Source organism: Apus apus, chromosome 6, assembly GCF_020740795.1.
Source record: "Apus apus isolate bApuApu2 chromosome 6, bApuApu2.pri.cur, whole genome shotgun sequence".
Lineage (NCBI taxonomy): Eukaryota > Metazoa > Chordata > Aves > Apodiformes > Apodidae > Apus > Apus apus.
The window spans coordinates 6,705,416-6,728,219 of record NC_067287.1 but is presented as its reverse complement, the minus strand read 5'-3'; the positions used below and the strand labels follow the sequence as shown (position 1 = coordinate 6,728,219).

At 39.1% G+C, this 22,804-nt stretch overlaps 1 protein-coding gene across 1 annotated transcript in view; it reads left to right on the top strand.

Annotated features, from left to right (window-relative positions):
- The window catches only part of THSD7B (thrombospondin type 1 domain containing 7B), a 326,234-nt gene that overhangs the window by 39,178 nt on the left and 264,252 nt on the right, over positions 1 to 22,804 (top strand). Inside the window, exons 3-4 of the mRNA XM_051624219.1 lie at positions 17,230 to 17,323; positions 19,385 to 19,558. Of these exons, the coding sequence (XP_051480179.1) occupies positions 19,420 to 19,558 (139 nt within the window). The 5' untranslated portion in view covers positions 17,230 to 17,323; positions 19,385 to 19,419. The remainder of the gene's footprint in view (positions 1 to 17,229; positions 17,324 to 19,384; positions 19,559 to 22,804) is intronic.

Sequence of the window (22,804 nt, the reverse complement as noted above, 5' to 3'; positions counted from 1 at the left end):
TTCACAGAGGTGTGGATGTCTCAAAGGCAATTATATTTCCATATATGTAATGAGAGCTGGTGACTGCCTGGAGTAGACAGGTGACCTGAGTGCTCCTGCTGATGGGGAGGCTGCAGCATGTCTGGTGAGCAAGCCCTCTGCTGCCAACATCCATGTGCGTGGCCTGGAGCTGGATGCGGGAGCTGCTGCCTCTTGCTCGGTTGGTGCCTGGGATGAAGCTGGAGGTGCTGCAGGAGCTCTGGAAGAGCTGGAGGGTGTGGAAAGGGATTAGAGGTGATGGTGAGATGATGAGGCAGCTGAGTCTGAGTTGGAAACTGGAGGGAGGAGTGGGCTTGTAGGGGGCATCCATACAAATCCAGGCTTCAATGCCTCCACAGGACACCTTGATTAGGTAAAAGAGTGAAGGAAATAAACATTTGCCATTTTTTTCTGTCAGAAGTTTATTTGAATTAATTGCTTTTAAAATGAGAGCGTCACTTTTAGCAGGGATCATGGGTAGCTACTCTAGACGTTGTTTTGATCATCTTCATAATACCAGGTTTTACATTAAAAACCCAACTTCAGCTGTATGCAAGGCTGCTCTCCTGTTCAAGATGCTGAAACAGTGAGGAGCTGTGCTAACGAGTGGAGTGGCTTGATTTAAGGAGAGAGCATATGTGAAGACAAGGTGCTTCATGTGCCATTTTCTCTTGTAGACAGGGTTTGCTTTGTGTGTGAGCAGGGCAATCTGCTGTGATTCAGGATAGTCTACAAATGTAAACACTCTTTATGGTAGGGGCTATAGTTCATTTCCTGCAAGGTGACTGTGTACAGTTTTACGATAGACCCAAATTTATTATCTCTGTTGGTCTGTGTGCACCTGCTTGTTGCTCTTTGCTGCTGCAGTTCTTGGAAAAACCTTTATTTTCCCTCAGATCCTGAAATTATTTTGGAATCAGAAGAAAATTGCAGTTACGGATTTGAGGGTTTTCTGCTGGATTATTTTTTCTCTTTCTTTTCACTTTGGTTCAAGATACACGTTTTCTTTGCTATGGTATTTCTAAGAAGCTATGATAGTTGTAAAGTTATTAATAAACATGTTTAGTAAGTACACTAATGGGTGTATTTTCTGTGTAGGACTGCTCATCTGTGTATGTTACATGTTCTGGGGCTTTATCCAGAAATGCAGTTTTCTTTCTGGAAATAAAGGAAAAAGATTTTTAACAGAGGAGTTTGTTTTTGAAGTGGATTAAGTTGCTAACACATTTTATATGAGTTCAGTGGTGGCAGAATCAGGTCCACTATGGTAATCCTCCATATCAAATGGGGTAACTTCCTTTCATACAGGGTTTATCTAGTGCTCCTCGTAGTCTTTAAAAGAAAGATTTAAGGAGAGCTGTTAATTCATACTGATGTTCTTTTTTTCAAAGAAATTGAAATTTTCATCATGAAAAATTCATATGTACTGCACTAATAAAGAAGCTTGTACATCAAATTTATCTAGACATATTTTTTGTGTGTTTTCTCTCTGCTAACACTGCCTCCTCTTTTTCTGCTGGTAAAGTATTTTTTTGACTGGATCCTTTCAGAAAGCAGTAATTTCCTTACAGAAGCTTAGGCCCTTGTACAAGCTGGGTATTTTAACATTTTTAATCTATCTTAATATTTTTCATATCCTATAGCAATACATAATAGCTTTTATTAAGATACTTACAATGTATTTTTAAATCCCCAAATAACACTTGACATGTCAGGATTATATATGATCATAACCCTTTTTTTTGAGTGCGTCTGGAAATCGCAACGAGCCTGATGGACACTTACTTTTCACAGTCTGCTGTTTTAAACCCCCTAAGGCAATCAGAAGAGAACTTGTAATAGTGTATGTAATGTGAATAATTTTGGGTACATTTCTTTTTCTCTGAGATGCCTGTAAAAGAGGCTGGCTTCTGGAGATTCTCATCACTGCTTTCTGCAATCCCAGACCATTTACTGTGTCCTGCAAGTGGCACCTGAAATCACTGTTCACATTTGAGACTATTGCTAAAAAGGTTACAGTGATTTTTTTTATTATTTTTTTTCTTTTTCTTTTTCTTTTTTTTTTTCAGTGATTTTTTTTTTTATTGGTGGTCAGACTTATACTGGTGCATTGGAATGGAAAGGTAGGGAGGGGACAGGTTCATTGCTTGCATACCTTTTTGTTTGTTTAGAACTTTAAGATTAAATTTACAGCTTTAAATGTTGCTTAACTAAAAGAGGAGCTTATTTATTTTCAGGAGGAGTCTTTAGTTCAGGAAATTAGACAGAGTGCAGAGTGCCTTATTTAAATGGTGTCAGCCTTTAATAAGCAAAAGAAAATTGGTCAGAAATGAATAAAACGGTTGTAAACAATTTTGAGTGGGTAATGAATTCACAGAGACTTCTGTGTTGAAGTGGAAACACAGTAAGTAGCTTCTCATGGGCTTGTTTGAAGAGATGTTCAGGTATAGCTTTGGATGAATGTACAGTTAGAAACGTGTATATGTACAAAACAGAGAGTTATACCACTGTACTGTAACTTCATTCCTAACGCACCCATGTTCATAGAATGTTTATTTTTAGCTCTGGGAGCAACTCCTGATTCTTCTCTGATGAGAAATGGTACGTGAGAGCAAAAAGCTGGAAGCTCGTGAGAAGAGAAAAAAAAAAAAGTTGGTACTTTGGACTTATCTCCCTCTACAGGTTGTTTTGCATTAATAAATTATTATATTTAATGCAACAAATATGTAGAGTGTGGAAAATGAACAGTTTTCTTCCTGTGTTTCAGTATCTGTATGTCATCTGGAGTGCATCAAGCATCCATTGAAATAGCACTAAAACTGGAGCCTTTGTTTTGTACGAAGCTGCTGATGCTGTTAAGGTTCAGTTTTGCAGCAATGTGTGCATGGCATGTCTGGCATGTGTGAGGGGGCTAAGAAATAAAAAAAACCTGCCTAGGTAAATGTTGAGTAGGTTCCCTTTAGCTGGTGTGTGGCTGTTTTCTTGGCACTGGGGCACCTGAGAGGCTTTATGGGGTTTCTTCTTGTGTTATGCACCTAACACAGAGGGTCAGGTCCTGCTCCCTCTAATTCAGCGATCTCCCCTTGCCTGGAATGCTGCTGATGGCATGTTTTGGGCTCTTGGTGGCTCCTTGTTTCCCTCTTCCCTGGTGCGTAGGGGTGGACTCTTCCACTGCACCCACCAGCCATCGCCCCCTTCAGCAAGGGCCTTTCTTAAGGCACCCTGGCTCTTTTGTTGTTTTACTGAAGGAAAGGTTTGGATTGTTTTTGTTTGTTTGTTCTTTTCTTTTTTTTTTTTCTTTTGTAGCCTGAAGTACCACTACAACAATTTCTAATTGTTCTTTTCCTCCTTGTTTAACCAGGTTCTGTTCTGTGCTTAATTGGGTGTGATTCTATATTACATGTACTGTCTGTGGTGAGCTTCATGGATAGGCTCTTTTTAAAAATAATTGACTCTGTCTTCTTGTGGCGGGTCCCTTCTCAAATTTCGTCTCTCATTTACCTTCTCTGTGGCTGTGCAGTAATTTGGGTCTCGTAGCCAGAGTGTGCAGGGAGAATTGTTTAAAACAATTCCTGGCTGAATGCAGCGCTGCCTGGATTACCTGGAAGAGAAACTGGCTTTAGAATAGGACTTTCTCACTCAGCCTAGTTCTCATGCCAGTACAAGTTTTGTTAGGGATGCCATAATTTCTCAGAATCATAATTAAAAAACCTGATAGTAATTTGTCTAACCTGGAAATAAAGAAGGAGAAAAACTCCTTTTTAATTTCTTTTCTTGGTATAAGGTGGTCAGTCAGCATCTGTTTAACGTTTCCTTGTGGTTTGAGTGATATTTCCTGGTTGATACATCAGATATCGATCTTGCTAGCAAGCAAGAGAAACACTTCTGAGTTGGCCATCAGTTCCTCCCTTCTAGGCATGTGCTGTCGTCTCTTCACTCTTGGGAGATGTGACATCTGTCACTTATTCCCATGGGGTCCAGGGACTATCAAGTGTTGGAAATGGCAGCTACTTCAGTGAGCTCTGAGATCCGAGTTGGGAGAGTCCTCAGTGCTTTGGTGAGATGACCTTCTCCCCAGGTGGTCTTGGCAAAGGAGTCTACAGCTTCTCCTGTATGGTCTAGTGTAGTTATGAACCTGCCTTTTTCACTTGCACTGACAGCTTCTTAGTCTGAAGGTAGGTTAAGAATTAATATTTCAGCGCTGCATTTTGCCTGGTGGTGGTGGTTGCACATCATGATGATCTGGGTGAGGTGAACCCTCCCTCCTGTGTATGTAGGTGTCATCTACACCCATGGAGGCATCAAGACCAGTCACATCAGTCATACGTATTCTGGACTCACTGGTTTGGCAACATCTTACGTCCCTAACAACGCTGTTAAATTAGAGTAATATTCTAAAAGCAGTTTTTTAAGTTCTTCCTAAATAAGTTTCATAAGATTAAAAATATATGGTTTATAATAATCTCTCTATATGTTTTGTATGAGAGGATGCATGTCTGTATCACCCTGCTAAATGCTGCATGTTGTGTAATGTGACTGGTGCTTTTTCTTATTGATTATTCTAAAACACAAATTTACAGTTGGGTGTCAAGTCTGGGATGCTGCTGAAAACCTCTGCTAGGAATATATATATATGGATGATATCCTCTGCTACTCCCAGTGTATGGAAATACACGGAAATAACTGTTTTTTAGATATTTTATATGGCAGTCAAGCTTTTTGCTCACCCTCTTGCCTGCACTTTTTTTTTTTTTTGCAATTTGGAGAGTTTTGGATTAAAATAATGAGAAAATTAGGAATAACAATCGATTCATCCTTAGCTTTCACAGTCCCTTATTACAATTGCTAATTTATCAGTGGGTATTTTCATCAGTGGTAGATGCCTTCCTTTTGTAATGGATATTGAGGATAATTTTAAATGCAACTTTTAAGCTTAGCTAATTTACATAGTACTTTGGGAGATGAGTCGCTCACATATAAAGAACTGTGTGCATCTGAGGGCTGTAGCTGTAGCCCTCTTGTGTGTTTTTTTTCTTTAGCTGTTCACTCCTAAGTAACAATTGCAGTTTGAAGCAGGCAAACTTTTGAGAATTGCTTGAAAGCCTTTGGTTAGAGCAGTCTTTCTCAATTCATAGTTTCATATCTTGTTCATCGGTAGATGGGGGTCCAGAAAAACTGTTTGGGTTTCATGTTCTGCTGTAAGCAGTTTCCATGCTGTTTCCATGCTTCTGGGTTTTGGGGTTATTGGTTTTGTTCGTTTTACTTCCCCCCCTATCAAATGTTCTTCAATGAAAAAGAAGCTGCATTTTCCTGTCTACTGTCCTTCGCTTCTACTGCTGTGTTTTTGCTTCCTTGTTTTTTTAAGACATTAACATCACTACCATCAGAACAGAAAATGTGAGCTACTAAATAGGATTACTTTAAAATGATGATTTAATTGAGCTTTTACACACTATAAGAAGATTGTCTTATTTTGCTGAACTGCAGTTTCCAGAGGTCCTTGACAAGAGAATGCCAAGTTGCTTTTGGCATTCATTAACACTGAATCCAAATCACTGCTAATTTTGTCTAGCAGGAAAAGTAATAAATAGTGAAAACTGGAGCCTGTATTTATATTTGCAAATGTGTATTTTCCTGTAAGTCAGTGGAATTTTTTTCCACAAGACAAGCAACTATCTGTTGGGGTTTTTTTCCCTTTATCTTTGATGTGGAGTCATCCTACGAAACAATTGCTGGCACGACAAAATCCCAATCTCAAAAGTAGGACAGGAGATATTTTCCACTTGCCTCAGATCAATCTTTTTGTATAACTCAAAGCAATTGCAGTCCTTTTAAAAAAGACTCATGTCCTGAAGAAAAATTACATAGTAAATGGAGTTCTAACTCTTAGTAGTAACCCAATTTCCTGCTAGTTTTACCACATAAAAAAAAAAAAAAAGGCAAAATTACAACCCAGCTCTTGTGCTGCCTCTGTCAAGTATTGTCTGGTAGACTAATTTTTAAAGAAATGCCCAAGGCTTGCAATATATTTACTTCTGCCATTTAAATTATAATTTTATTTTAGATTTGTTTGTGTAATCAGATATATTAGATTACTGCTACTAGCAAGTCCTGCACTTAATTCAGATTTCCATCTCTCCGAAGGAAGAGAATGCTAGAGGAGGGTAAATTAGTTCAAGTAATCTTGAATACAAGCCTGAGAATGGATGCAGATTTTAATATTGAAAGTGTCTCTAGTAGCAGTCCCAGATAGTTTCAGTATCAGACTTGGGAAGCTATCAACAACAGAGATTTTATTTAGTACAGCCATTTCACTGTAGAAAGTGGTAATCTCTCCAAGTGTAAACTCACAAAGAGAATGTCTGCCAGCACCTATCTCTCCTGAAGGTCTGACTCAATTTTTAATTGAATTCTGAAACGTACAGAAAACGAAGGCTGTGGTCTGGTAAATGTCCATCTGTGTGTATACTTTTACAAAAGCCTTTATGCTATGAGCCTTACTCATTCATTAATTCACCTGATTTGGGGAAAAATAGGCATTAAAATACATTAACCTGCAAAAGTCTGACAAGTTTGTTTTGACTAGTAAGAAAAAAATGGTGGGTTTCCATGTCTTTTCAAAAATATGAAGCTTTAGTGTACTCTGACCACCATGGACTCCAGTGGGCAAAATGCAAGTCCAGTGTGGGCAACTGGAAGTGAAACTTGGGGCAGCCTGCCCTAGATTATTGTGTTTTTAAAATACTCCTGTTAGCCCTGTCTTGGCACCCCATGAGTGGGTCTTGGACCTTCCCCTGAAACAATGTTTTTATACTTCTGATTTGCAGGTTACAGTTGTGCCCAGAATGACTAAATGTAGATGTTTTACTTTGCTGTTAGTAATGAGATGTAGCTTTAAAACAGCAGTAGGCAGTGCACATCACTAACTGATTTGGTAGCATTTGCTGTATAAACTCTCTCTATTCATTCTTTAACTAAGAAATTGAAATTAGACCATAGTGTGTTTACCAAATGTGAATTTATTTGATCTAGTAAAGTTAAATAAAAATATGGGGTTTTTTTTTAAATATGGGTTTTTTAATGGTACATGTAAGTATTAAGAGTGAAGTAAATAGCAGTTTCCAAAACTGTGTTTTAAAAATATTTACAGGTGCTTTCTGCTTATTTCAGAGAGGAGCATGAGTAGGGCTTTGAGAGAGGGTTGAAAGCAAGTGTGATGAATAGGTAAAAGCAAAAGAAGTCAAAGATAGATTTAAATTGCTTTTTAATATAGACTTTAGTAATACGGTAAAAATAGATGTAATTACGAAACCTGACTATCTTACATTCTCTCAAGGCAGTCTTAATTCTAGCTTTTCTAAAATGCTGATTGTTTGCAGCTCTAAAATTGTTATAGTGTCCTGTTTTGGATATAATGTAGTGTGTCTGTAGTGTTCCCTCCATAAGCGTTTTCAGGGAAAAGAAAAAAAAAATTAAAGCAGAAAACAATGCAGTAGAAAATGTGGGAGGCATGAAAATGACCCCAGGGAATCAGAAGATAGTAGAGAGAAGATGGAAGTGAGCAGAGGGCTAGTTAGGAGAAGGAACAAAATATTGCAGGGTGAGAAAAAGGCTGAACAACCATGCTGAGAAAAGGTGGCAAGTTTCATAAAATGGTATCTGTTCTCTTTTGGGAGAAATTAACTGATTTAGTATGGGAAAGAGTTAGAGGCAGAGGATGGAAAGGGTTTGAACATTGAGGAAAATGGTAGCATGGAGGAGAGATGTGCAGCAGGTAAATAAACTAGAAGAGCTGAAAGAGAAGGAAGAGCTGAATAAAGGAGAGAGAGTTGTGTTGAAATGGGGGAAAGCTGCCTGGTTGTAGGACTTCCAACAGATGCAACACAGCTTCAGATATTATAAGTTGGCATGAGCTTGGTAGACTAAGCCTTCTGGTGGGAAGTAGTAGCAAAATAAAGTTGAGGAGCATGTGGAGCATCTTGTGTGGTTCATAGCTGTCTGATCCTACATTAAGCAGAAGGTTGGGCTAAGGATCTCCTGAGGTCCTGCCAACCTGGATTATCCTATGAATGAACAGACCTGGTGGCTATACTTTTAGAAGAGGGTGGTCAGAGCAGGTAGGCAGTCCTCAGTGCAATGCAAAGACTTGTGTGCTGGGAAAGGATGAAATCTTCAGATGAAGCTGATCTTGAGAGAAACTAAGCTGTGAATGTGGAGGTACGAGACTGTGCAGCCATGTAAGTTGACTGTGGTTCACCGACCACGTTACAGAAGCTGACCTTAGGGAGGAAACTTAGCTTTTTTTTTTTTCTCCTCTCATGCCCATCCTCTTCCTCAGTAAGTCTGCACCTTAATGATCGTAAGGAGACCTAAAATAGGAAACTGTTTTTGATATCAAGTTGAAAATGCCTGTTTTAGTGAGTAAGATTGTTGAAATGGGGCTGCAAAACTGCTGAGGACACCACAATCACAAGGCAAAATGATCCTCACCCTGTAAGCTAATGGTGGTGAGAAGAAATTTGGGGTTAGGAGTGAGCTGAGAGAAACTGGGTGACAGAGAAGTTGCTCAAAGTTTGAGCATCAATGGAAGCAGTGTAGAAAGAAGAATGTAGTTGTCTTCAGTACTCAGAGAAGGAGAAATGAGGGAAGTGGTGGAAGAAATTGGAAATATCGCGAGCGAAGGTGGAGAAGTTCAACATTTCCAATGTTTGATCTCTAGCAGTGGGTGTGAGAGAAGGAGAGAGCTCTACAGGAGACAGTAGAAGCACATCCCTCAATTAGTCACTGTGACAGCTGTAAGAGATGGAGCGACTGTGGGTGGCTCTGGGTTTTTAGTGATGAGTAGGTGTTCCTAAAGCAACATGGTAGTAAGAGAGGATAGCTGGGAGTTAAGGGGGTATGTGTAAGAGAGTTATAGAAGGAAATGGAGAACTGGAATTTGGGCATGAGAGAGGAGGAGGTGGTCACTTCACTGGACATTGGTAACTTGGCTAACTGTTTTCTGTGAGTCAGGGAGAGAAAAATCAGGCTGATGCCATCTGCAGCACTGGAGAACCTAGGAGATTTGGTTTTGTGAAATTGTTTCACCCAGGTTTGACATGGATGTGAATTTCAATTGATCTGGTTCACTTTAGTAGTATTTTTGGCCCATTTTCAATGCTCAGGTGTTCAAATTTTTGATTCAGACCTACCACTGCTGGATGCATAAGTAAAAATGGTTCCTTTGGCAGAACTGGTAAAGAGAAAATTCTTTCAGGAAGATGTATCATTTTAGTGTGGGGAAGGTTGTTAATCAGGGACCCACCAGGAAAAATGGTTCTGGATCCTTGTGGGCTGCACCAGAGAAACCAGAGAAGACTTGAAGTTACAAGTGGTGTGTTGAAGCTCTGAAATATGAAATTAACTGGCAATTTTCATAGGTCATGCTCTTTCCCATAACCCAACTCATCTGCTCACCTGGAGGGGAGACAGAACAACTGGGCTGACTTCTCATTATCTCTTCCTATGGCGTATCCTTATTGAATTACTGCCAGGTAGAGGCAGCAGATGCTCATCAAGCCACTGCAGGACTCCTCTGTTAATTGAACTGTAATGGGGATGACAGCGGGGAAGGTCAGGATGATTGGACCAGTGATGTAATGTGAACTCTGGAAGGAACAACCTGCACGGGCAATTGACCTTGTTTAAATAATGTTACACTGAGGGTTTTTATCAGTTGATATAATTATGATTATTTTTTCCTATCAATACTGCAGTAAGTGTCAGGGACCCCTGTGTGAATCATATTATATTGTGTACAGGGCAAATACATTTCTCACCCTAAAGAGATTAGGCTTTCCAATGTGATAAAGTACAGACTACAACCAGCTACAGGGGAAAAGAAATGGGAATGAAAAAGGTAACAACGACAAAATTTAAAAATAGATATCTGGCTTTACTCAACTGGTTACTCCAGGTGCTTTAAAGGTTAGTATCGTTCTTTCTAACCACCCTTATGGCAATCTGGTATTTTTGTTGTTGTCATGCAGTGAACTTGGAGGTGAAAGCAAGTCCACTTTCAAATACATACGCAGATGTTATTAACAGTTTTTGATACCAAAAACAAATTCCTACACCTGGTTCTGTGGCTCTCACAAAGTGCTTGGCAATGCCTGAGTTTCAGGAAGCCATCCCCGTGCCAGGTTCTGGGCCAGAGTTTCTGCCTGGTGTCTTCCACTCTGCAGGAAGTGATGGGATATGATGCCGAGAGCTCTGGGCTGCTGTGAGCAGCTTCTGTGCAGGCACATTTTTCCTAGGTATTGCTGCTGCAGGGGGCAGATGAGATCTGTGAAGCCTTTCCCTGAAGACCTTTGCACAGAAACACGAAGAAGTTTGGTATAAGCCGTGGCTTGCACATTTCTGAAGATAAATTCCACCTAAAAAACAACTTCTGTTTTTCAGCTCGAGCTGTGTATCATCCTACTCCGTTGCTCTTGGTATGCTGCAGTAAGTCTCTATGGCAATTAGCAAAAGCTGGATTCAGAACTCAGTGTGTGCCCGTTGGCAACTGTGTGTGTTTAGAAGCAGGTTTTAGAAGTTCCCAATGTCACTCTTTTTTGCCATGCATGTTCAGCCTTCACTGGATGGTTTTTGTTTTTTCTTTTTAAAGTGACATGTTTTTTTTCTTAACCCTTTTACTACACTGTCTTCCTGGGCCAGTTGACATCAATGACTAGGACATCCCTTACAAAGTGGATGGGAGGAAAATTAATGAATCAGTAGGAAGGCTTCACAAACTATATGATTAATTTGTCTTGAGAACTGTAATGAGAATTATTTAGAGTACATAATCTTACATGGGACCTGACAGAAGTTTTTTTTCTGTTGGAATGGTGAAGCTGAGGTTGTAGGAGTCTTCATCACAAGACTTCAGTGGTGGTGTTTGATAGCAAATGAAGTACAGTGTCACTGTTTGATTAAGAGTGCTCCTCTGTAGAACCTGCACATTTTTGGAGCCGTAGGGATATTTGCATTGTGTTGTTCTCCATATTCTCCCTTTTCCTGTGAGTTTGTACTTCTGTGCACTGAAATAAACAGCTCATGACAGAGGATGCATTGGAATAAATGTTTATTTCAGCACTTTGGAAATGAGTTTTTTGAAATGGAATTTATCTTGTGCATATGTGTGTCCCTTCATATTAGCTCATTTTGGTATAGACTAGAGCCAGGTAGTGCAAATGGCAAAATAGTAACAAATACATACAAATAGAGGTACAAATTTTGTGGAAAATAAATTATTCTTAATGTGAGTGTTACAGCAGAAAGGGAACTTTATACGTTCAAGAAGTATTGAAGTTGACCTCCACATATTTGTGTGTACAAGAACAGGGGTATTTTAGCCATAGTCATCAATATATAGAGGTTCAAAACGGAACCTTGCGTGCTCTCCCCAGAACTGAATAGTGAGTTAAAAGTGTAACATTTTCTTGCCTATCTGTAGGTAATTAGGTCAGATCCTTGGCTGTGTGCATGTACTCAATTGCTCTGGTTGTTCCATAGAGGTGTAGAATGTAACAATTTAAGTTGGAGATAGACTTCAGCTCCTCCAGTCCTGTGGCAAGAAAGCAGATGGTCCTTCCCCTGCTAAGCAGAGTCTAAGTCTTTGCTGAGCTCATCTGCTTGGTGGTATTTGATCGTATTATTTTGACCTTGTGTTTAAGATGGATAAACCGTGTGGTGGCCGTGTTCCAGTGAGAAGAAAAAAAAACTCCTGACCTACAGCCTACGATGCTGTATTAATGTCAAATAATATAAAGTAATATCAGAATGCAGAAGAAAATCACTGCAGTACAGCAATTTAATTTCAGTGAACTGAAAGCACTTTAATGGAAATGGTAGGAAAATCTGCCGTTGTTCCTGCAGCAGAGGTTATGAGGTGACTTTTTCTTTTTTTGAAACTGCTGCCTTGTAATTGGTGACTTTGAGCCTTTCTGTTGTTTTCAGTGTGAACGGTCATGCTGTAAAGTAGGGAGCTTGTACTAAGTCTGATTTCCAGGTTTGCCTTTTAAAGGAAAATTATTTCCAATACTGGTTTTGAAATGGTATTAAGCTGCTGAATGTGCATTATGTGCAGTGTTTTGCCAGTGAAGTGAGAGTAATCCTCTTTGAACAACAACTTGCAATAGCATTTACTGAAATGGCATTGGAAGCAGTGCCAGCTCCTTTTCTTTTGTCTGCTTAATTGCAATTTAACAGTAATCCAAGATCTATGCAACTGTGACAACAATTCTTAGATATAGCTGAGTTTGAAAGGACCTTTAGTTCAGCCGGTGCCAATGATCAAAGCTACAGCAGAATAGGATATTGATAATGCACAAAAACTTTTCTCTAACCATTGAAAAATAAACAAAAAGAAACTTTTTTTCCCTGAAAGCTATCAAGTTTTGCTGCCATGGAAAGGATGTGCTGTAGTGTGAAAACATCACTGAGCTTTTTCTGGGCTGTGTTCTGCTGTGCTGACCAGCAAGCCTGCCATGAGAAGGCATCCAGGTGTAGGTTATACACATAACCTATATAGAAAAACCCAAGTTTATGTAGGTTTGGGGTGTGACTCCATAAGTTTGTGAGAGAGCTGTCAGATACAAAAATCTTCTGACTTGGAAGGTGTGGAAGGCAGAACTTGTTGGAGGCTGGGAAGGTAGAGAAGTATGATTTACACATGCTCTGTTTTCATACTGCACCCTGAGCACTGGGCATGGTTCTCCTGTCAGAGGCAGGATCTTGGACTTTGCAGATGTTTGGTTAGAGCTGCTGCAGCTTTTCTTTCATTAAATATGGGAAAGTCACAAGCAGTGTGAAAAGGTTACTTAGAAGTTACTGGACACTTTCTGTGTTCTGCTGCTCAGAAGAAAAAAAAAATCAATGCCTGAGTTCACAAGAGAAACCTATCGACAGTCTTGAGTGTTTTGATCTTAATTGCTCTGTACTTGTTCCTGCTGTGGGAAGTACCAGAGCAGCTTGAAGAACATTTGTGAAGGTAAATTAGCCTATTCTGAGTGCTGAGACACAACACCGACAGCGCGAAAAATGTCCGTGACAGTGAAATACCACTGAGAAGTCCAAGACTTGGGTAACATCTGGGCACTCCCGTATTGGGTCACACACTGAAGGTTTTTTGTAGAAGGAAATGTTGGAGTGCTCCTCAGTTGTTGTGTGTCCTTCACCCACCACTCGAGGAGTATGGGGGCTGTAGGGGAAAAAAAAGTGATTGTCCTGGTACTTCTCAAATGCACGGTTCCTTTCACAAACTTCTGAATCCTCCACTTTGACATGTCCCTACTCTTCTGGCAGAGTGTAAGCTCTACATGTTTGTGCACAAATGAAGAATATTTTGCTCCAGCTACATTTAACAGATCTGAACTGGATTCTTTGGAATAGTCTGGAATCACACAGACTTTTTATTATTGAAAGGCAAGTGTGTTCCCATCCAGTGCTCTGGAAGCACTTAACAGTGAAGAAGTTGTAACAGTATCGTTTCACAGAACTGTTCTGCTCTATCAGTGTTTTAATTAAAGTTGTTCCACTGATGGAAAGTCTATTCTCTGGTGTTTTCTTTAATGTAGTCATATTGTATCAGTTTGAGCTCCCTTGTTGGAACATCTTTCATTATAATCCACTTAGCTGAGTTTATAATTAAACTTCTAAATTCAAACCCGTTTTTGTTACATTTTTAGGATTACTGAAACTGAAGCAGGAAAATGTAGGATTCATGGTTTTTACCCCAAACTAATCAATGTAAGTTAAGAAGCAATTCATTGGCATTACAGTTATTTCATGTTCCTGCTTTTAATCCCCGGGATCTTCTATAGCTTTTGGACAAGAACCAAATATGATGGAATAGAAGGAAAATGGTTAAATAATTAACAGATTCTTACAATTAGACTATAGACATCACCAAAATACCTGAACTTTCAAATATAACTGGTGAAGATGGTGACTACCAACTAAGCCTCCCAGCAACTGAATGTTGAGGAAGATGGCTAAGGTTTATACATGAGAACGGGCCAGGGTGAATTGATGTTCAACTTCATCAGTCTGGAGGTTGTGTAGGCTTAGTCCCAGCCCAAAGCAGGCTGGTTCAGACCCATCTGCTGGCTGTTCAGAGTTATCTTCCATATGCAGATGTTTTAAGACCAGATGTTCTTTCAGGCATTATTTACCCTTACAGTTATTGTAGCAAATTACCAAAGAACTGTGGAGTTTTATGTTTTGATTCCTGATGAGTCACTACTGAGGACAAAAACACTGTCAACCTGATGTATAAATTTAGCTCATTTGCACTGTGTGTTTTTATCCAGGATTTTCTAAAATCCTCTTGGAAGAAGAGTTAATATTCCTCACTGAATTTGGGAGGTGAAGAACCAGAGGTATAGAAAATCAAGTTACTGTTCTCATACATGCAAAGTCACCCCACTGAAATCTAGGGGAGCGCTTGCAGAATTAAGTATTATTGTCAAGTGTGACTTTAAGCCACTTTTTGCACATGTGGTCCCTCATGCAGCTGAAAGTGGAATGAATGTAGGGTGTCCCTTCTTCAACCAGAAGACTGTTTTTCTCCATATATGTAAGTGGAAAAATGTGTAGTGTTTCTTCTACATATGGAAGTAAAGGCAATTTAATGTAACTCATCAGTAAATAAAAAATTGGCCAGTATGCACGTACACCTGTGCCATGGGCACATATGCACCTATATCTGAAAGTCTGTTCCTAGTTTGATGTATACAACTGTGCAAACACTTTCATTCTGTTAAACTCTGTACCTGTAGCTGTAGCTTCAGTGTTTTTTTTTTGGAAATACCTCCCCAGGGATGGTCTGCAGTGCATGTCTGCGGTGATCAGCCTTTGCTGCTACAGGCCGGGCATTCTGCTGGCTGGGACTGAATAGAATTAGCTTTTTGGATAACAGCTTTTGAAGAAGGCAAGGCAGATTTTACTGGTATCTGGGGATAAAGGGTGCACTATAAACATCCAGATTACCTTGGAATATCAGAAGGAATGGCTTTATGCTGCATGTAGTTGGCAAACAGTCACATAATTACTGCTTACGCTTGTGTTAAGAAAATTTATTCATGGTAAATAATGCTTATCTTTGTGCTAGACACCTGCCAAGTGATTTATAGCCACACACAGGATCTGCAGTTCCTTTGTGTTGCTGTTGAAAATTTTTTGGATTATTCTAATTACATCATGTATTTCCAGTGGAAAATGTTACCCAGGTGTCCTTGTCAACATTCCCTTCTCATATAAAATAAGGAGGTCAGATTTACCTGGGATGGGGAAGGTCAAAACTCCCAGTGAACTCAGGGGGAATTGATGTATGACAAGGCTGAAATCATGTCTTGGGTTTAGATCAGTTTAAGTTGATCTTTTTCTAAGTTCAGTAATAAATACTGTATAATTCCACGTTGGAGCAGAGCCACATTGAATTTTCGTATACCACAGAAATGGTGCAGAACAACCAAAGAAACTTCTTGTCCTGTGGAAACTTGCAGAAAGAGCAACTGGTCCCTTCTCTACCAGTGCAGTAATGTGTAGAGTGGGGCGTCAAAATCGGACCAGCAATCTTTTGTCTTTCAGTGTTGGATGCTTTGGACAACTCTGTAATGTCTTGGACTAGCCCTGTGCCTGTTGCTTGGAAACATCTGCCTCTGAGTGCACATCTGTAGCTTGTGGTCATCTGAGCAGTGGTTGGAAAATGGGAAGAGCTTCCCAGAGGCTTTTTATGCTCCCAGGTTAAACAGGGTTTAGATCAGGATTTAGCTGCTGGATATTTCATTGACATAGAAAATTAAATTAAGATTTGAACACTTCCAAAATAAGATATTTGTTTGTCACCTGTATGCATATTTATTTATTTATTCAGTTTTGACACTATACCTGAATGCTGTGTTTTCAGCAGAAATGTAGGTTTCTAAATTAAGTTCTGTTATTTAAAATTAGATTTATTTAATCCTGTCATTAAGATAATTAGCAGTGGATTAGATAATGCAAATGCATCGTTATGATCATTAGAAAACTTGCACGTGGCTTTTTCAAGGCTGCCTGTGTATTCCCAGCCATTGCAGCTAATGTATGATATCCTTTTTTTCTGAACAAGATTCTGTACAAACCGAACACAAATAAAAGGAGGCTTGTGACTAATTCATCAAGTATGTGAAAACAAGACCTCATTATTTAATTCCATGAGAATCTTTTAGTGCAGAATTTTAATTAGCAAGGCCCATATTATAAAGGGTACTGGGTAGATCCAGATAATCAGTTTTGGAGATATTTTTCAGAGTAAAACACACATCTTGAACATATTTAGTCTTGATGAAGTCAGTTTTTAAAAAGTAAATATCATTGTTTTTTTCTCCATTTTTCCTCTCTGTTTGGCAGTTTGCAGCCAGCCATGCTGGCACATTGGGGAGCTGAGATAGACTATAACTAAATTTGATGTGAAGTGTTGGTGGCCTTTGCAATGTAATTTATTCATCTTTCTGTAGATAGCATATGTTGTCTGTACAATAATTTTCTATCGTATCAGGACAGAACCACGACCATTCCAAATTGTGTTGTACAAACCTGGATATACAGACACATTGTTGTTGTGCTTTGCTGTGGTGTAAATCAGTGGACTCTGTTGAGCTCAGCTGGGGTGGGTGAGATTAGAATCAGTCTCATGGTGTATAATTTACTTCTATTTTTACTGGCTTAATGTAATCTCTGTTCTTGCTCCATGGGGAGCAGCAGCCAGTTATCTTTGTAGTTCTGCCCAAGGAATGAACATATGTGAAACCCCTTGTTTTGGGCAGGAGGCTGCTGCTTCCAGGGATTTACTGCTGTTTACTGACCCTTTGAATGCTGAGATGAAGGCAGTGTGTTGTGCTGATGAGCGCTGCTGGTGCTTCATTAAAAATCTCCGCATCTTTATCAACTGTTATCTGAGGTTTCCTTGGGTTTGCCCGATTCATGCCCCCACCTGGTTAAGACGTGTTGTTTTTCCAGCGTTCTTCTGGACCTGGAGAGCTGCCCTACAATTCCAATGAGTGTTGTCTGCGGAGGGCTGGGCATGCTGGCTCCCCTCCAGTACCTAAATCTGAGCATCTGAATAATTTCTTTTCTTGTTTTGCATTTTTGGGTGTGAACAGCATTGGAACCAATGTCACTAATTCCTTCTCTTTCCCTTGACAGAATGTCGGTGACTCTGTTTTCTGACTGTCACAGATGGTAACTGCAATGCTGGAGACACTAGCCGAGTTGTTCCTCCTCAGCTCTTCTGTGTGAGGTGAGCAGCCATCTAGGCAGGCAAAAAAAAATGATTTGCAGGTTGCCTGAGGGCCTCCCTCTTCTCCCTGCAAGGACTTCCTGACTGTGCTTGCACTGGAGAGGAATGAGGTTCACTCAGTCTCATTTCTGAAGGATGCTCAAGGTTGCTGAGCTTCACTTGTGCTTTTTATAAGGCCTCTTGTGTTCTGTGTTACACTGTCTGGGCATTGGGACTCAGCAGGTTACATTCTGAATTAAATGAGAATTCTGAATTAAATTAACCTGGAAGACACGAGCAAAGCAATAAATCTGGTCCCTTTCCTGCATTACTGTATTGGTCATCTTGATAGGTTTTCAGGTTTTACCTGGAATGTTGTTCATCTGAAATGCAAGAATGAACTAAACCAGGTAACAGATATAACATTGTATCTTCCACTGTAGTTAGTCAATATCTGATTAAATATAATTGCATTAATTTATCATGATAGAAACTGTTTCAAAGTAATTTAAATACAGCTTGAAATTGGAAGTTTTACTGTATATTCAGTATGTACTATTTTCAGGTTTATCTTCAGTTTCTTATCAAGAATAATGCTGTGTATTATGTATTATGACAATGTTGCTTTTCATAAGGTTAGGAACATAATGGAATTTTCTGGACTGAACTGCTAATAACTGATAATTTTAATGAAGATCACCAAGATTATGCCAATGAAGACAAATCTCAGAGACAGGTGTTATTGCTCTCCTTAAGCTAAGACGAATGTGACATTTTTTGCCTATCAAAGTAGGATTAATCACTAATAAGTAGAACTCTGTTGAGAATTTTAATGTGCCATAAATATGAAATTATTACACAAGGAAAAGTTAATACATAAGTTTACATCAGAAACTTTACTCTTGTTTGATACGGCACGTACCGTGGATGGTTTTTGAGACTTCGAAACTGTTCCCACTTGAATGTGGATGAATCCAAAATAGCTTGAAACTCCTGTAAAATCTGCCTGGATAAGTGGCTAGTTGGTCTACTCTGAGGATGAGAGAAACAGAGATTTGAATTATTGGGCTGATTCAGAATTTCTAAGATGTTGTTTTGTTGTATGCTTTTCTTAATCTCTCTTGTTTTGTAGCTTTTCCATGGTATGTAAACAATGTGAATGTTCACTGCAGTGAGCACTGAGATGTTGTTGGGCTCCTGCTTTGTGTAGAAGACCCAGAGAGACATTCCTGCTTGCTTTCAATGCCACAGAGTGATTATTTTAATGAGGTGTACAGTGAAAACTGCTCCAGCAACAGGATTTGATCGATTCCTTTATCAATCACAACGTGACTCTGGTATTTGGCTGAAGTGTTGGAGACCCTAATTAAAATCCCTGAGTCAGAGAGAGACCTCACCAGAGTAACTGGTTGAGCCCAAAGATCAGGGACTTGAATGTGAGTCCCAAATTCCAGAGAAATGTCAGAGTAATGTCTAGTTTTCCCCTTCAGATGGGATCATAATGTACTGATAAGCAGCCCCTGCTTCCCTGCTTTTCCTGCTGAGTTTCTCATGTTGCCTTTGTGCATCCAATGTTCACTCATCGTATGGATCTAAAACAATTTCAGTTTTCAGAGATCTTAAATGTAGGACATGAGGTCTGTATTCAGAGCTGGATTTTGCACCTGCAATCCATTCTCAGCTTTGGCTTAATCTGCCTATAAAATGATAATATACATGCTAGGGATAAATTAAATTGAAAAAAGAGGGGACATATCACAGACCCATTATCAGATCTCTCACCATTTGCACTGGTAGATTTCTTTTTGAGAACCTGCTAAAAGCATTTAGGGTGGCTGGCATTGAGGGACAGGCCTGCAGGTCCTCTGGGAGCTGGCTCTCTTCTCTCTCTCTCTTCCTCCTCCCTGTTTTTCCTTCTCTCTTCAAGTGAAGCCTCCATAACAGGCTTGTCCTCAGCCAGTGTAGTGCACAGGGACTATGAAATGCGCTGTGGCCACCAGGTTGCCCTTAGGCTGAACCTGTTGTCTTGGTGTTTTAGGTCTTTTAGCAAGCTTTTATCTTGTTTTGTTTTGTTAATTCTAGGACCAAAGAAGACAAGAGACTGAATTATCTGAATTATGCTTCTACAACAGAACTGGGTTTCTCCTCACTGGGCATGGCAGAGCCTGGGAAAGTCCTTCCTTTTGTTTGTTTTCTTAATGTTACAATCAGCGGATCTGGAAGCCAGGAGAGGTCATCAGTTCGTCTGGAAAGCAGGTAGGAAAAAGATGTTTTGACTTATCCAGTAGATAGTTCCTGCATTGGAGGATGGAGTGATTGCCCTTTCTCCGTTCTGTTTTACCTCAATAATAACTTTAAAAAGCCTGATTAATATCTTCTAATTTTTGCAACTGGAAAATAGAGGGATTTAATCTCTGTTTTTAATTAGAAATCTTCACGTCTGTTGCAGTTACACACCCGAGTGACCGTAGAGTGTCATTCAGGACTCCTCAATGCTTTTAATCCAACAGTAAGGATTTCTACTGGATCCTGATACCATCATCCTAATGTTGCTTCATTTGAAATATTTAATAATTTTCTTTTCATGTTGAAATGAAAAAGGCACACCAGCGTCTTTGAGGATGAACTGAGCCACGAGTCCATGCTCCTGGCTGATCTATTCATACTTAACAATCCATTGGTACATTTAGTGAATTATTTCTGTTCATCAGTCAGGCTGGATACATGCAGTGTCTGAATGTTGAAGATGAGGCACTCACAACTTTTGGACAATTTGTGGAAACATTGATAACACTTAGAGAGAAGATAGATCAGAGATGGTGTGATACAAACACATAAAATAAAGCATGACATGATGCTTATTTTGTAGCACAGCACAACAACAAAGTGTTCAATGAAGTGGAAAGACTGACAAATTGGGGAAATGTTTACTCAAAGTACTTAGTAAAAAATGCACGACTGAACCAGAGGTTTCATTGCCCAGGATCTCTTTGAGATTTGGCCTTTTATGACTGAGCTACTGAGCCATTAAACTTGACAGAAAAATAATATATAATCCCCCCCCGATTTTAGAGATTTTTTTTTCTGTTTTGTTGTTTTTTGTGGGTTTTGGTTTTATTTATTTTTCTTCATTAATTATAGTTCTATACAAGGTAAGAGACTGGATTAGCTGAATAAGGAAACAATAATTCTGGGAGGGCTCCAGTCCTCCTAGGAACAGCACAAGCTTCTCACCCTGACCACTGGGATGAGAGGCTGAGCGCTGGTGAAGTACTGGTTAAGTACAGTCTAATCCTATATTTCTAGAGACTTTTTTTTTTTTTTCACAATGTCTTGCACGGAAAATGGAGAGGAAATAAACAATAATATAAACTCTTTCTCCACTGCACAGTTATTTACGTGATTTTTGAACAGGCTTTGAGAGGCAGAGTTGTTTTCTTAAGACAAATTAGACCTTTCAATGCTATCTGTCTTCTCTTCAGTTCTGAAGTGTATTGCAGTGTGCCATTGGTCTTCAGGGATGTGCATTGGAAGTCATAAAAATTTAATATGACTTGATGATGCCAGCTGACAATGAAGAGTTATCGATGCTCCAAAGGCATCTGAGGCATATGTATTTAGAACTATAAAAGGGTGGTGCACAGGTTTGCCTGGAAGGTGGGCTGCTGGGCTCTGAATGCCCCGTGATGAGCGTCTGCCTTCCAGGTGCAGAAGAAAATTGTCAGTTCTTGTGACTCCTCATTTTAAAAACCTTAAATCCTAACAGGATTTGGATGCACTTTCTCTGTTTAGGTGGTGACTAAAGGTAGAAAACAACTTAGAGTGCAATGTTTACTGAATGAAAATAACTTGGGAGTTTGAGCCACATGTGTGGTCCTGTGTGGCCAAACCAAAGATTTTTCTTTTTTTTCATTCTAGTTAAATATTTTTATATTTGTAAACAAGATTTTAGTTTTTTCATTGGAGTATTTTGTTGATAATTAGGTAAAAGTTAAAACTAAACCACAGATGTTTAGTTCTAGGTTGAAATGAATAGTATGTTCACCATACTTTTGCTAAGATACATAGTATTATTTGAAAGGCTCTGCAGTAGTAATGAAGGAGCAACATTTCTAAATCCTGATTCTTGGTCTCTTGAAACAACACAATGGGTTGAGATCTCTATTAATAGTTTGAATGGATACTTTTTTGGGGGGGAAAATTTTGGTAAAAAGGAATTTTAGATTTTGCAGTGTCAGGACATAGGAAATAAACTAATGACTTTCTTTTGATAGGTCTGTAGGTGTTGCAGATTTAATTTGAGGCATTTGAAAGCATGGATTTCAACACAATAATGCAGTGACCTTGAAATGAGCAGTAAATAGCAGTCTGCTGACAGGGTAGCATATACGGTTTGCTTTTGTAGGCATTTTTTGTGTTTTGTTTGAAATAATTTTTCAGGTATGGTTAATCACAAAGGTGCATCTTTCTTTCAAAGATTACAGGGAAATACTTTGGGAAGAGAGGGCTGGCAAGTTGAATGGAGCAGGTGGATCCAGAGAGGAAGAAGGGTAGCATAACCTGCTGCATCAGGATATTAATAACAAAATAGCTTTGAGATGTAGGTCATGGAGATCATGGCTTAATGAAATCTGTGGCTTGTATAACAATAACAATAACAATAATAATAATAATAATAATAATGATCATCATCCCGTAGCTTAAGGACATCTGTGCTCAATTTAAAAAAAAAAAGGTTAAATGAAAGCACAGTACAGTGAACCCAAAACGAAGCAGCCTTTAATGTCAGAACTGAGCAAATCCATTCTGAATGATTTTTTATGTACTAAAGTAAATTTTCCTAGCACATCGAGATCCAGAGGTTCTTCCTTAATATGGATGGGAGGCAGAGGTGGGGAAAGCATCATATCAGCACAGAAGTTTATAAAATGGGCTGTCTTGCAGCTGAGTCTTTGGCTCTATCTAATGAAGACTCATCCATTTTCATGCTGGGCTTGGTGGTCTTGGTCAAGGTGAAAGCAATGGTATTGAAATCACTGCATCTACAGAAAACCTAGATTCTGTATTTCCAAAATGTAATAACCTGCCAGTGGGAGGTAGGTTGTACATACTCTTCCCTCAGCTATTCAGAGGGCTAGAACTTGCATTTTGCTTATTTCTGGTCTATGCTAAAATGATTTATTTTTAGCTTTTGGTTTCTAGAGATAATATAATAATGTCTAAATATCTGATTGCTGGATCTTTTGGTTTCAAGGCATGTCTTGTTAGATACTTACTTTGTGACCACCAGTCTAAACATGAAAGCAATAATTATACCAATTAAATTACTCAGCAGCCTCAAATAGTGGAATTATTTTCAAACACTTGCTAACTAACAGAGCAGTTTTAGTGATACAATCTTGAGAATATTTAATTGGATCTAAATCCTTGTAAATTAATAGTGTTTAATGCAATAACTAATTAGCAATTTGCATATTTCACGATGTTGATTTTCTTCAGCTC